At 43.1% G+C, this 11,382-nt stretch overlaps 1 protein-coding gene across 4 annotated transcripts in view; it reads left to right on the top strand.

Annotated features, from left to right (window-relative positions):
- The first annotated feature begins 9,234 nt into the window (after positions 1–9,234).
- Positions 9,235–11,382, top strand: part of LYSMD2 (LysM domain containing 2) — a 40,325-nt gene continuing 38,177 nt past the window's right edge. For 3 of the 4 annotated variants that reach the window (XR_012895758.1, XM_075897246.1, XM_075897247.1), the window contains exon 1: positions 9,235–9,646. Coding sequence is in view for 3 of the 4 variants with exons in the window: in XM_075897246.1 (XP_075753361.1) it covers positions 9,416–9,646 (231 nt within the window). In the remaining variant the exon portion in view is untranslated. The remainder of the gene's footprint in view (positions 9,647–11,382) is intronic. The other variant, XM_075897245.1, reaches the window with a different exon arrangement.

Here is an 11,382-nt window from a genome sequence, read left to right as displayed (position 1 = left end):
TGACCAATAAGCAAAATGCAATACAGTGAAGAAAATTCCTTGAGGTTTCTCTAAATCCCAGTAGTTGTTAACAAGGGACCAGGGATTATTAACGATTACATTTACATCAGTCTTACTTATAAGACTAATCATTTATCTAAAACTTTTAACACTACTACTTAACAATACCTCTAAACAATTTCAGATAACAATACTTACATTTAACAGACACACAAACTACAACAACAACAGCAACATATTTGATTGTTATGTTTGGTATACGTTATGTTTGGTATATGTTACGCTCTACAGGAACTCGTTTGGTTCGGTGAGCGGGAGGTGGCCCTCGGGTGATCAGTCCTCGGACCTGGCTCATATTCCGCCATCCAATGTTTTTCGGAATTCCTCAATTTGATATAGGACGGGTAGCTGTTTTATAGAGAGAGCTTTTGTGCACTTTTTTGATAGGCTAGCAGACCCTGTCTGTTAAGTGACAGGAGTAAGGGGGTGAGATGGTTTCCTGTTTTTCCTTTTCTGCCTTATCGGGCATGGCACAGTCAGCACAACCAGCACGAACTTTACATGAACTTTTCAGGTCTGGTTTTGGTTCCTGTTCGTCGCTGATCTTTAAGTTACGTAGTGTAAGGGTTTTCATCAAGGGGAAGTTGACTTTTTGCTTGGATGGCTATACGCGCGAGAGGCCTGGCCAGCAAAGAGCCTGCTTCCACAAAGAGTAGACTTTGCAGAAGGCTACTTCCTTTCCCCCCATGCTTCATATTCTACACACCTATACATTCATGGGTGCCCTGGTGAATTGCACATGTAATTAACTCTGCCCTGAACTATTTGAGAAAACTCTTTGGAACAGGTATGCCCTCTTGCTATGGGAAACACCTAGCACATTCTGGACATTGTAATAAAAGAGAAAGTGCTGTTGTGTTGCAGTTACCAGGTATCAGCTAGAGCAGTGTTTCCTAACTTTATTTGGACATGGAACCCTTTAAAAAAAACTGCTGAGGGAAACGTGTTGACCAAAAAAAAAAAAAAAAAAAAAAAAGTGGAAAAACTGTCAAGCAAAAAAACCCCAAACAAACCCAACAACCCCACCTCCCACCCCCCCGCCAGCCCCTAAGACTGCGGCGGCCAGTGTCCCCTTAGAAATGGTGGCCCCGGGCAACCGCTCGGCTTGCCCATCCCTAAGATCAGCTTGGGAGGGGCGGGGAGTGATTGTGTTCTTGCAGAACCCTTACTTTCACTTCGTGGAACCCCGGGGTTCCACAGAGCACTATTTGGAAAATACTGATCTAGAACAATTTGTAGGATTTGTGTTACCTTTGTGCTTACATGAAAGTTTAGCTTGTAAAACCTTATTCATGCAATTAGCCCACTGCCCCATAATGCCATTCTTTTCATTTTCACAGATGCGAGGATATTCTGTAATGTTTTGAATTCAAATCTGAATTTAGTTAAGCTCTCACATATTTCTAATGCATTCTGACTGCAGTGAAAGTAAGGGACAGGAAGAGGAAGAACAAGCAGCCCTAGTAGGAATCTCAGGCGGGAAGGTGGGCTTTAGCTCCTCCACCCATCCAACTACACATACACCACACTCCTTTGCCCAGAGCCTCTCCTCACCCTCCAACCACTTCCTGTTCATCAGAGCCTTCCTTCTTTTGCATTCTTAAACCAAAAAACACAGGCAAGCTGATATTTCCACACAGCAATCAGCCCATTGCAACATTATATACTGCATTTTCTATAGTTTGCAGTAAATTGTAGTATGATCGCTGCTAACAACACATACCCTTTTTCCTTTTAGTCTGTATTTAAATACAACCTCATGATTAAAGTACCTATTATATTTTAAACTGTATTTTTAGCTTCTATAAATATACTTATTACAGCAAAAATTGTTTAGTGAACATCTCTAATTCAAATATTGTTTTCTGTAATTACCTGTTTTCCTATGCATTCACCTTCTACTACAGAGGAGGTGAGAACTAGTCAGATTAAATATCATTGCCACATCATAGATACAAATGTCCCTAAGGAGATAACATGGATGGAAATTTTCCTTTTTGCATTTCTGAAAATACCCACTAAAAGTGAAAAACAGTATAATCTATTTTGCTTTGTACCTGGAGCCAATAGCAACATTTATGGAAGAACAGGCAGGGCAATCATTTTAGAGTAACAAACAATAGTCTTTCTTTGCAGACTGCGCATGCAAAATCGTGTGTGACACATCCACAAAGAGGAGGTCATACATAGTCTTCAAAAGGTTTATTACTAAAACAAATCTTTCAACCCTAAAATATTTTCTACATCTTTGTACTAATGTAACAGATGATGTTACTCCCATGTGGGACAGGTGATTTTAAAAGAATACTGCATTTACCTAGCCTATAAATAAAGCTTCTTAAGACAACTGAATATTTGCTTTTACCTGTCAAACCCCTTTTTAACATTGATTCATACTGAATATTCAGCTCATGGTATGAGCAATATTAAAGAATGTATCCATTTTGACTGACTCTTGCTGAAAGCTTCTTCAGCTGAAACAGTCAGTGTAAGAGTAATTCTGTCTCCAGGCAAGTGTCCATAAGTGTGTACAGTAATAGCCACTGAACAGCCCAAGAGAAGTAAAAAGTTGAGATTAGAGATGTGGGGTTGCATACACAGTAGGTATTTTTAGTAAATGCTCCTTTTAAAGTGGGATGTGGCTGATCTGCAGAAATTCTAGTCAGGCTGAATTTAGTGGGAAAGTAAGTGCATAGTAAAGACAGTGCAGGAAATGACAGCTAATTTCTTGCCATCTCTTTGTTTGGTTGACACATTCAGGGAGTGTCTAGTCTACAGGGTTTTTTTGAAAAAAAGTGGCCTTTTTTTGAAAAAACTTCCCCTGCATCTAGACTGCTGCCACGTTCTTTCAAAAGTAAATCGAAAAAACGCAGCAGTTTTTTCATCCGTGGAAAACTTCGTTTTACAAGGAAGTGCTCTTTCAAAAAAAGGCGCTATGTAATGCAAACTGTGCTTTTTCGAAAGAGAGCATCCAGACTGCCTGGGTGTTCTTTTTCGAAAAAGCGGCTTTCTTTTTTGAAAATACTGGTTGTAGTCTAGACGCTCTTTTTCGAAAGAGGCTTGCAGTCTAGACGTAGCCTCTGTTGAACAACACAGAGAAAGCCTCATGTTTCCCCAAACTACAAAATACATTGTATGACTGCAGATAAATGAAACAAGTGTTCTCTTCAATCAGGCTGTGTCATTTGGCCCTTTGTGTTGCTCCATTGCTCAATAATTGTCCTAATACTAGCTTATTTAGTTACAGGAAACTTCCTCACAATTAGTTGCTGTAGTGACTCCTATGGCCTCCCTTTCATTATCACTGGTGCCCATTAGCAGAGCAGCTTTTAAATTCCTCTAACTTGTGCCTGAAGATTTGACTCATACATACAGCTTGAGGATTAGCATGTGGTGCAAGGTCACTTCAAGTCACTTTTGACACGCCTGTTTTGACTTATGTGGAATATTTCTGGATCAGATACTGAGATCTGGACCAATAATTGTGATTTATTTAAAACACTACATATTTTTGGTGTCTACTGATGCATTTGATTTCTCCAGATAATATATTTATGTGAATTCACAGATATATTTGACAATAATGTTCAACTAGACACTTGGAGTCCCATCAGTAAATCAGCCTATTTGAATCAGTACACTCCCATACTGGTCAACACCATTCTGACTGCTACCTCGGCTGTGAACAAGTTTCTGCCTTAGGATCCCTGCACCTGATTGTACACCAGTGAAAGCCAAGATAATTTGGGGCTGGATCTAGCCTTCAAGTTCTGTGTGAGAGATAATTAAGCAGGCAAGAGATGCCTGAAAGGCAATATACAAGACTACATTCTCAGCGTTCTAGGAGTGAAGCATGCTGTGCATTGGGCAGATTTTTTGTTGTAATGCTGATTATAGTACTGTACATATTTAACAAATTGTGAATCCATTGCTCCCATGTCAGAGAAGTGTATAAAAACCCAAATGAGGGCCAATCTTACTCCTCCTTTTGAAGTTAGTAGCAAAAATGCCACATTGTGTTTGTTATGTTACAAGGGTGAAGAATCACAGACATATTGTAATAACTCTGTGCTTTCACGGTAAAACATCTGCCTAAGCCCCACTTCCAGAAGACTTCCTGCTACAGATTTAAAGAAACAGTACACACATCCTTTCAGCAAGTGATGGGGATACATGTTTTCTATGAGTTGCTCACAGGGTGACCAGACAGAAAGGGTGAACAAAATTGGGACAAGGGGTGGAGAGTAACAGGTACCTATATAAGACAAAGGCCCAAAATTTCAAGACTGGCCCTATAAAATTGGAGCATCTTATCACCCTTTTTGCCCATAATCAGAAATATACATGGAATATTCATTATGGTTAAGTCTACACTGCACAGTTATTTAGGAATAAGATATTCCAGAATAGTTGTTCTAAAATAGCTTATTTTGAAATAGAACATTTACACTGCAGGGAAGCCTCAAAATTAGTCTGAGGCAGGCTTCCCTAACATAGACGTGATATCTCAATTTAGAGCGTCAGGAGGAATAACTTAGAATGGCCCTGGTGAGAGGCTATTTTGAAAGAGCAGAAGTGGAGCATCTACGCACACCTTACTTTGAAATAGCTATTTTGGAATAGGCTTTATTCTTCATAGAATGAGGTTTACAGAAGTTGGAATAAGCCGTATGTTATTTCAAAATTATTTTGAAATAATGGAATTGTAGTTATTTTGGAATAATGGTCATTATTCAGAAATAACTTTGCTGTGTAGACACACCCTATCTGAATAAGTATACACTGATCTATGACATATGGAAGCTCCGGCCAATGGGAGCTGCAGGATACAATGTCCCTGTCCATTCCGCTTCCCGCTGCTCCCATTGGTTGGGAATCGCCAGTACCTATGGAGGGGCAGATAAATATAGCAGCAGTGGCCTGCCAGGGTCTAACCCTAGTGAACCAGATCTGGCCCACGGGCTGGTATTTGCCCATCTGAAATTTAACTACTCCCTTAGTTAGAAAGTTTTTCCTAATATCTAACTTCAACCTGCCTTGCTACAAATTAATTCCATTTCTTCTTACCCTACTTTCAGTGGACATAGAGAAAAAAAAAAAAGATCACCGTCCACTTTGTAATAGCTCTTAACATATTTAATGAGTGTGATCAGGCCCCACTCCCAGTCTTTTTTTTAGTTTAAAACATGCTCAGGTTTTTTAACCTTTCCTCGTGGATCAGATTTTCTAAATCTTTTAACAGTTTTGTGGCTGTCTTCTGGACTCTCCTCAGTTTATCTGTATCTTTTCTGAAGCGTGGCACACAAAATTGGACACAGTACTCCAGTTGAGGCATATGAAACCAGTGCCAAATAGAACAGGATAATTTCCACCTGTGTCTTACATATTACACTCCTGTTAATATGCCCCAAAGAAATTTGCCTTTTCCACAACTGCTTCATACTCTTGATTCATATTCAATTTGTAATCTGTTACAATCTTTTTATAAACCCAGAGCCTTTTCAATAGTACAATTTAGACAGTTAGTACTGATGTTTCCTCTAATTTTTTTCATCCATATGCAGAATAATTCATTTGCACTGGGGCATTTGTGAGTTTGCACCACCAGCAGAAACAAGAAATCTAGTTGTGGGCACTCTGCTAATCAGATGGGCACTCTGCTAATCAGATGAATCTCTCCTGAGTGGCCACACTAGTGCACAGCTTACAGAGAACTCTAGTTAGTATCCATTTGGTAGTTGTGCATTTGATTTTCCTTCCCAGGTAAAGTACTTTGCACATATCTTTATTGAACTTCATTTTATTTCAGACCAATTCTTCAATTTGAATTCTAATCCAGCCCTCCAAAGTCCTTGCAGCCCTACCACATGCTATCATATAGAAATTTTATAAGCACACTCTAATCTATTTTCCAGATCATTAATGAAAACATGAAGTAGTACCAGACTCAAGACTGACCTTTGCAAGATCCCACTAGATATGTCCTCCTAGTTTGATAGTGAACAATTGATAACTACACTTGGAGTACAGTTTTTCAACCAATTGCACACCTACATTATAGTAAATGCATTTATTATAATTTCCAGTGTCCTCTTTGTTTCCCTTTGTAAAGGTGTGTGAGGATGGACCATACCTATCCTCCCTGTGTTTTCACTGGTAATTAGTAATACTTCCAAAATGGCTTTAGCTCAGTGGTTTTTCAACCGGGGCCCACAGACCCTATTTAACGATTTTTGGGGTCTGCAAATGAGAAAAGGTTGAAAACCATTCCTTTAGCTCCATCCTTAAGTATAGTAAGATTAATTTCTTCAGGCCCTGCTAACTTGAATATATCTAATTTAACTAATTTTTTGTTAACCTGTTCTTCCCCTATTTTGAATAATAATCTTTCATTTGTCCTTTAGTGACTAGTCAGAAGCCTACAACCATTTGCTTTTAAAAAAGTGAAGCCTGAGGGAAAAAAGTTTGAGAACCGCTGCAAAGATCTCTCTGTTTTGAATGTGGGCCACAATGCAAATGAGTTCATCTTTCAATCTGGCCTGATAATCTCATCATTGTTACGCCCAAGATCCAAATTCTTAACTTTTTATCACTCCTGTTTTACTGGCAATTCATATTCTGGCCATATGAAAATGCTGTCTCAGTTTCAACATCATTAAAAGACATAATTGCTTTTAGTTTAGCTCTTAGAATACAGAACAATTTATAATTAAAATAATCCCAGGAAAATAGTTTAATAGATTGCAAAAGCAGAAGGGACCAGCTTGATCATCTGCTCTGACATCCTGCACGTTAACAAGGCTTTTTAACGAGTTTCTGTGGCCTGCAGAGGATTTGGGTCTTGGGATTTTGACTGTAAAGTCAATTTTGTGTGCATGTGTGTTTTAGCCAATAACATCAGGAGATTACAGTCAGCCATAAATTTAACAATTTACATACAGCAAAATTGAGTTGGGATTGAAATACACCTTTCAAATATTTAATGAAGTTATAAAACTCTATTATATGTGCTATTAAAATGCAAGTTACATTTCTAAAAAGGAAAAATTGTATTAATCACTTATTTGTCACTATCTAGCTATTGTACATCCTTGTCCAATTATTAACTTTAATAGGAAAATTATTAGAACAGATTTGTGTATTGAAATGAAATGTAATGAAATTTAACCATACAATCATTGTGGAAAGCCATAAAATGCTGAATGTTAAATCATGGAATTTCACAGTTCAGAAACTGACAGGTTATCAGAACAACATGCATTTATAATGATACAGACCCCACTAAGACAGTCTATTCAATTTTTCTTCTGCAAGCATGCCCTGCTAATGCATTCTGACTTGCTTATAGAAATCCAAGTTGTTTGCACATGTATTGGTAATAACAGCTGCGTTCGTTTCAGGTTTGCATATGGTTATATTGGAGATAATTCCATATGTAGACAAGCCCTCACTAATTGACTGCAGAACCTATGCTGGCAGAGCCCCCTTAGTGTAGATGCAGTATATGCTGACAGGAATGTTTCTACTGGGGTCAGAACACCATCTCCTCAAACATTAGCTGTGTTGACAGTATCTCTCTGCTACCAGCACAGCTGCCTCCAGGGCCAGCCCACAACATTTTAGCACCCTAGGTGGGGAGCTCAAATGATGCCCCCATGCCCCCTTGCTTGGGCCAAAACTTTGAAAGGTCTCAATTCTCTGGGTCCTAGTGGTGCCCCCCCCCCCACACACACACATTCTGGCACTTGAGGTGGCTGCCTCAGTTTGCCTTATGGTAAGGCCAGCCCTGGCTGCATCTATGCTGTTTTTGTTTGTTTTGCTTTGTTTTTATTTTTTTGACAAAGCTATGTGGCTACCTGACCCAACTGATATCCGTATAAACGTAATCCAAGCCTTCTTGTATGACTATCTTATTCTGGATGAAGAGTGCCTTATTCCACTTTAATTCAACTTCATTTCCACTTGTGAAAACCCATTATTCTGGATTAAGAGCCCGCTACTGTAGAATTAGAGGCAGTGAATCAGGGATCTCTCCATGTTTAAAAAAGTCGGTTAAGAATCTTTGTTCAGTTATTTTTATTTATATAAAATGATTTTGATAACCCCTTTTTAGAAGGGAAAGTACTGTAGGACATTAAAAAAGTTTATTCTCAGTGGGACTTCCTTCAGCGCTCCAGAGGGCCCTGAGTTATGTGGACAGGACATCAGTTTATTCTATTCTATTCTATTCTATTCTATTCTATTCTATTCTATTCTATTCTATTCTATTCTATTCTATTCTATTCTGCCAGCAATAATTGATGGGGTTATTCAAACTAAAGATGTTAAATAGCGAGTAATTTACTAGTTGAGTAGTCGATGGAATTTCCATCAACTACTTGATATACATTTCAAAGGAGGAATGAGGAAATGCCTAAGAGCCTCTGCTGGGGCTCTTGTACATTTCAAAGGAGGAATGCGGAACTCGGTGTGCAGCCTGGGGCTAGCAGGAAGACCCACTGACTCCAGGATGCACATGATGTGCCCTCTTTGAAATGTACAAGAGTCCCCAGCGGGGGCTCTTGTGCATTTCAAAGCGGAAGCACCCTTATGGAACATGGGGACTCTGAGTTCTCTGCTGACCTGGGCTCCATGCAGCGCTGCTTTGAAATGCCATGTGGAGCCCAGGATCAGCTGGGGACTCGCCAGTTGACCCCAGTTCCATTCGGCATTTCCATGGAACTCCAGATCATCTGAGGACTCGCCAGCTGACCCCAGGTTCGGCAGGCATTTCCCCGGAACCCAGGGTCAGCTGGTGAGTCCTCAGCTGACCTGGGGGCTCCACTTATCGCTGCCACTTTGAAATGCAGTGGGGCATTTCAGAGAGGCAGGGCGGTCTCAAATTTGAAAGGTTGCCTTGGGGTCATCCCAGCTGAGTCCCCCAGCTGACCCCAGGCTCCACCTGGAGCTGCCTCTTTGAAGTACCCTCTGTTTCTCCCCCCTTTGCTGCCTCTATCTTATATCGACTGGACTATCCGACAAGCTTTTGCTTATGGGATAGCGGACAAGTCCTTAACGCCCTTAGACAAGACGCAGAGCATGGGCGAAACTCCGGGCAGAACTTTCCTCCAGGCTTCACTTCTCTACTAGGCATGCGCCTCGGCCAAGCCCTCGCGCACCAGGGGTTGGCGCGTGCGCAGACGGGAGACGTATTTCTGAGGCAGCGCGCACTTTCCCCCCCGCCGCGTTGCCCTGACTCAGCCGCGCTGTCATCGCCGCTCGGCCGGTCCTCGCGCAGCCGGCCATGCCCCTTGCGCGGCTCGCCCGGCCCTGAGGGGAGCCGCCGGCCCGTGGCGAGGCGGGGGGGGGGGGGGGCATGGCGGAGTTCCCGCCGGGGCCGCTCTCCCTGCGGGAGGAGCCCGCGGCCGCCCGCTCCGGCTCCGAGTCCGAGTCGGAGGCCGAGCTGTCGCAGAGCCTGGCCCGCACCAAGATCCGCTCGTACGGCAGCACGGCCAGCGTCGCGGCGCCCCTGAGCGAGCGCTACCTGGAGCACCGCCTCAGCGCCGGGGACACGCTGCAGGGCATCGCGCTCAAGTACGGAGTCACGGTAAGGGCGGGCCGGGACCCGGGCGGGAGGGGATGTGGCCGGTCAGCGGCCCCGGCGAGGCGCGGGCCGCTCTGCCCGAGGGTCCGGTCAGTAGAGCGAAGGAACAACCCTTCCCGGCTCCGGAGTGTGAGTGCTGGGCTGGGCCCCGACTGTCCCCCGCCTCCCCCTTCCCCGGGGGCCTTCCCATAGAGTCAATGGGCAAGGCAGCGGGAGAGCGAACTGCGCAGCTTGCGGCAGGAGGGATCCCTGGTGGCCTAGGTGCTGCCCCGCGTGCGCCTGAAGAAGTGTGGTGGAGAGGGAGAGGAATCCTTGGTTCGGTGCAAGCCACGTTATGCTGCGATGGGAGTGGGGTGAGATGAGTATCAGAGGAAAAAAATCCCTCCTCATCACGTGCAAGTTTGGGGGGGCCCTAAGGTGAGGTGGGCGTTGAAGGCTGGACGCTTGAAGTAGGGTTGATGATGGAGCAGGACTCGTTTCCTAGCCATGTGTTGTTGAGGCAAAAGTTGCAGAAATAGATGAGAGAATGCTTGGCCAGCTGTGAATTAGAGAAGAACATAGATGAGGAATCCTCATCTAAAAGCAAGTTTATAGTAAGGGTGTTAAGTATTGGGTAATTGACTAATAAAATAGTTGATGCATTTTTTCATCGACTATTCGATTAGTCGATAGGGCACCTCTGCCTTTGAAGTGTAGTAAAGAGCTGCTGCTACACTTCAAAGGTGAAAGTGTTGAAGCCCAGGGGTCAGCTGGGGACTGCCCCACTGCATGGAGTCCCCAGCTGATCCCAGGCTCCCTGCAGTGGTGCTGCTGCTTTGAAATGCTGTGTGGAGCTTGGGATCAGCTGGGGTGACCCCGGGCTCCACATGGTGTTTCAAAGTGGCAGCGTCACACAGAGCCTGGGATCAGCTGGGGACTGTGTGTGGCGCTGCCGCTTGGAAATGCTGCGAGGAGCCCAGCATCGGGCGCCTCGTCCATTTCAAAGTGGCCCCACCACACTGAGCAGCTGACCCTGGGCTTCCTGTGATGCTGCTGCTTTGAAGTACCCCTTCCTCTTCCTCCCCCCACTAGTCCTTCACATCCCTAGTCTTTAGTAAGTGAATTGATACAGTAATACATCCACAACTATAATTTTAATAATAATAATTTCAAATTGAGAGATATCTACAAGAGAGTATTGTACAGATCACAAGCTCATATGAAAAAGTGGGGTTTGCCCATGAAAACTCATGATACTATATGTATTTGTCTCATTGTTTTTTTTAATATACAGACTAACACTGCTGCCCCTATGAAGCTTTTCCAGGTCAATGTAGGTATTTGGGGGGCGGCTGGAGGTGAGGAAGTCATGATACATAGCCAACCCCTCCTTCCCCCACTCTCGGTAGCATTTCATGATAGTCTTCAAACAGAGCCTGCCTTAGGGAAAACATATTAAAAGCCTTTAATTATGTAATTTAACAAAATTTGGCTCTGTAGTGGGTTAGCAGTGGTCCCTCCCTTTCTGGGTCAGTGGGAGTGATTCACTAAATCACTGGGAATTTCCCTACAGAGAATTAGCAGAGCCCTACATGCTGTATACGTCTCTGGCATGCAGTGTATGCAGATGTAAATGCATCTCTGAGCTAGGGCCAATTAAAGATGTTTAACCAGTTAACCAATTTAAAGGAGGTAAGGGTGCACCTGTTATAAGTGAAGCTAATCGGTTAAACATTCACATCTACTCTAGGCCCTCAAGC

Source organism: Pelodiscus sinensis, chromosome 14 (genome assembly GCF_049634645.1).
Source record: "Pelodiscus sinensis isolate JC-2024 chromosome 14, ASM4963464v1, whole genome shotgun sequence".
In the NCBI taxonomy this organism is placed as follows: domain Eukaryota; kingdom Metazoa; phylum Chordata; order Testudines; family Trionychidae; genus Pelodiscus; species Pelodiscus sinensis.
This window is presented reverse-complemented; position numbering and strand designations above follow the sequence as displayed.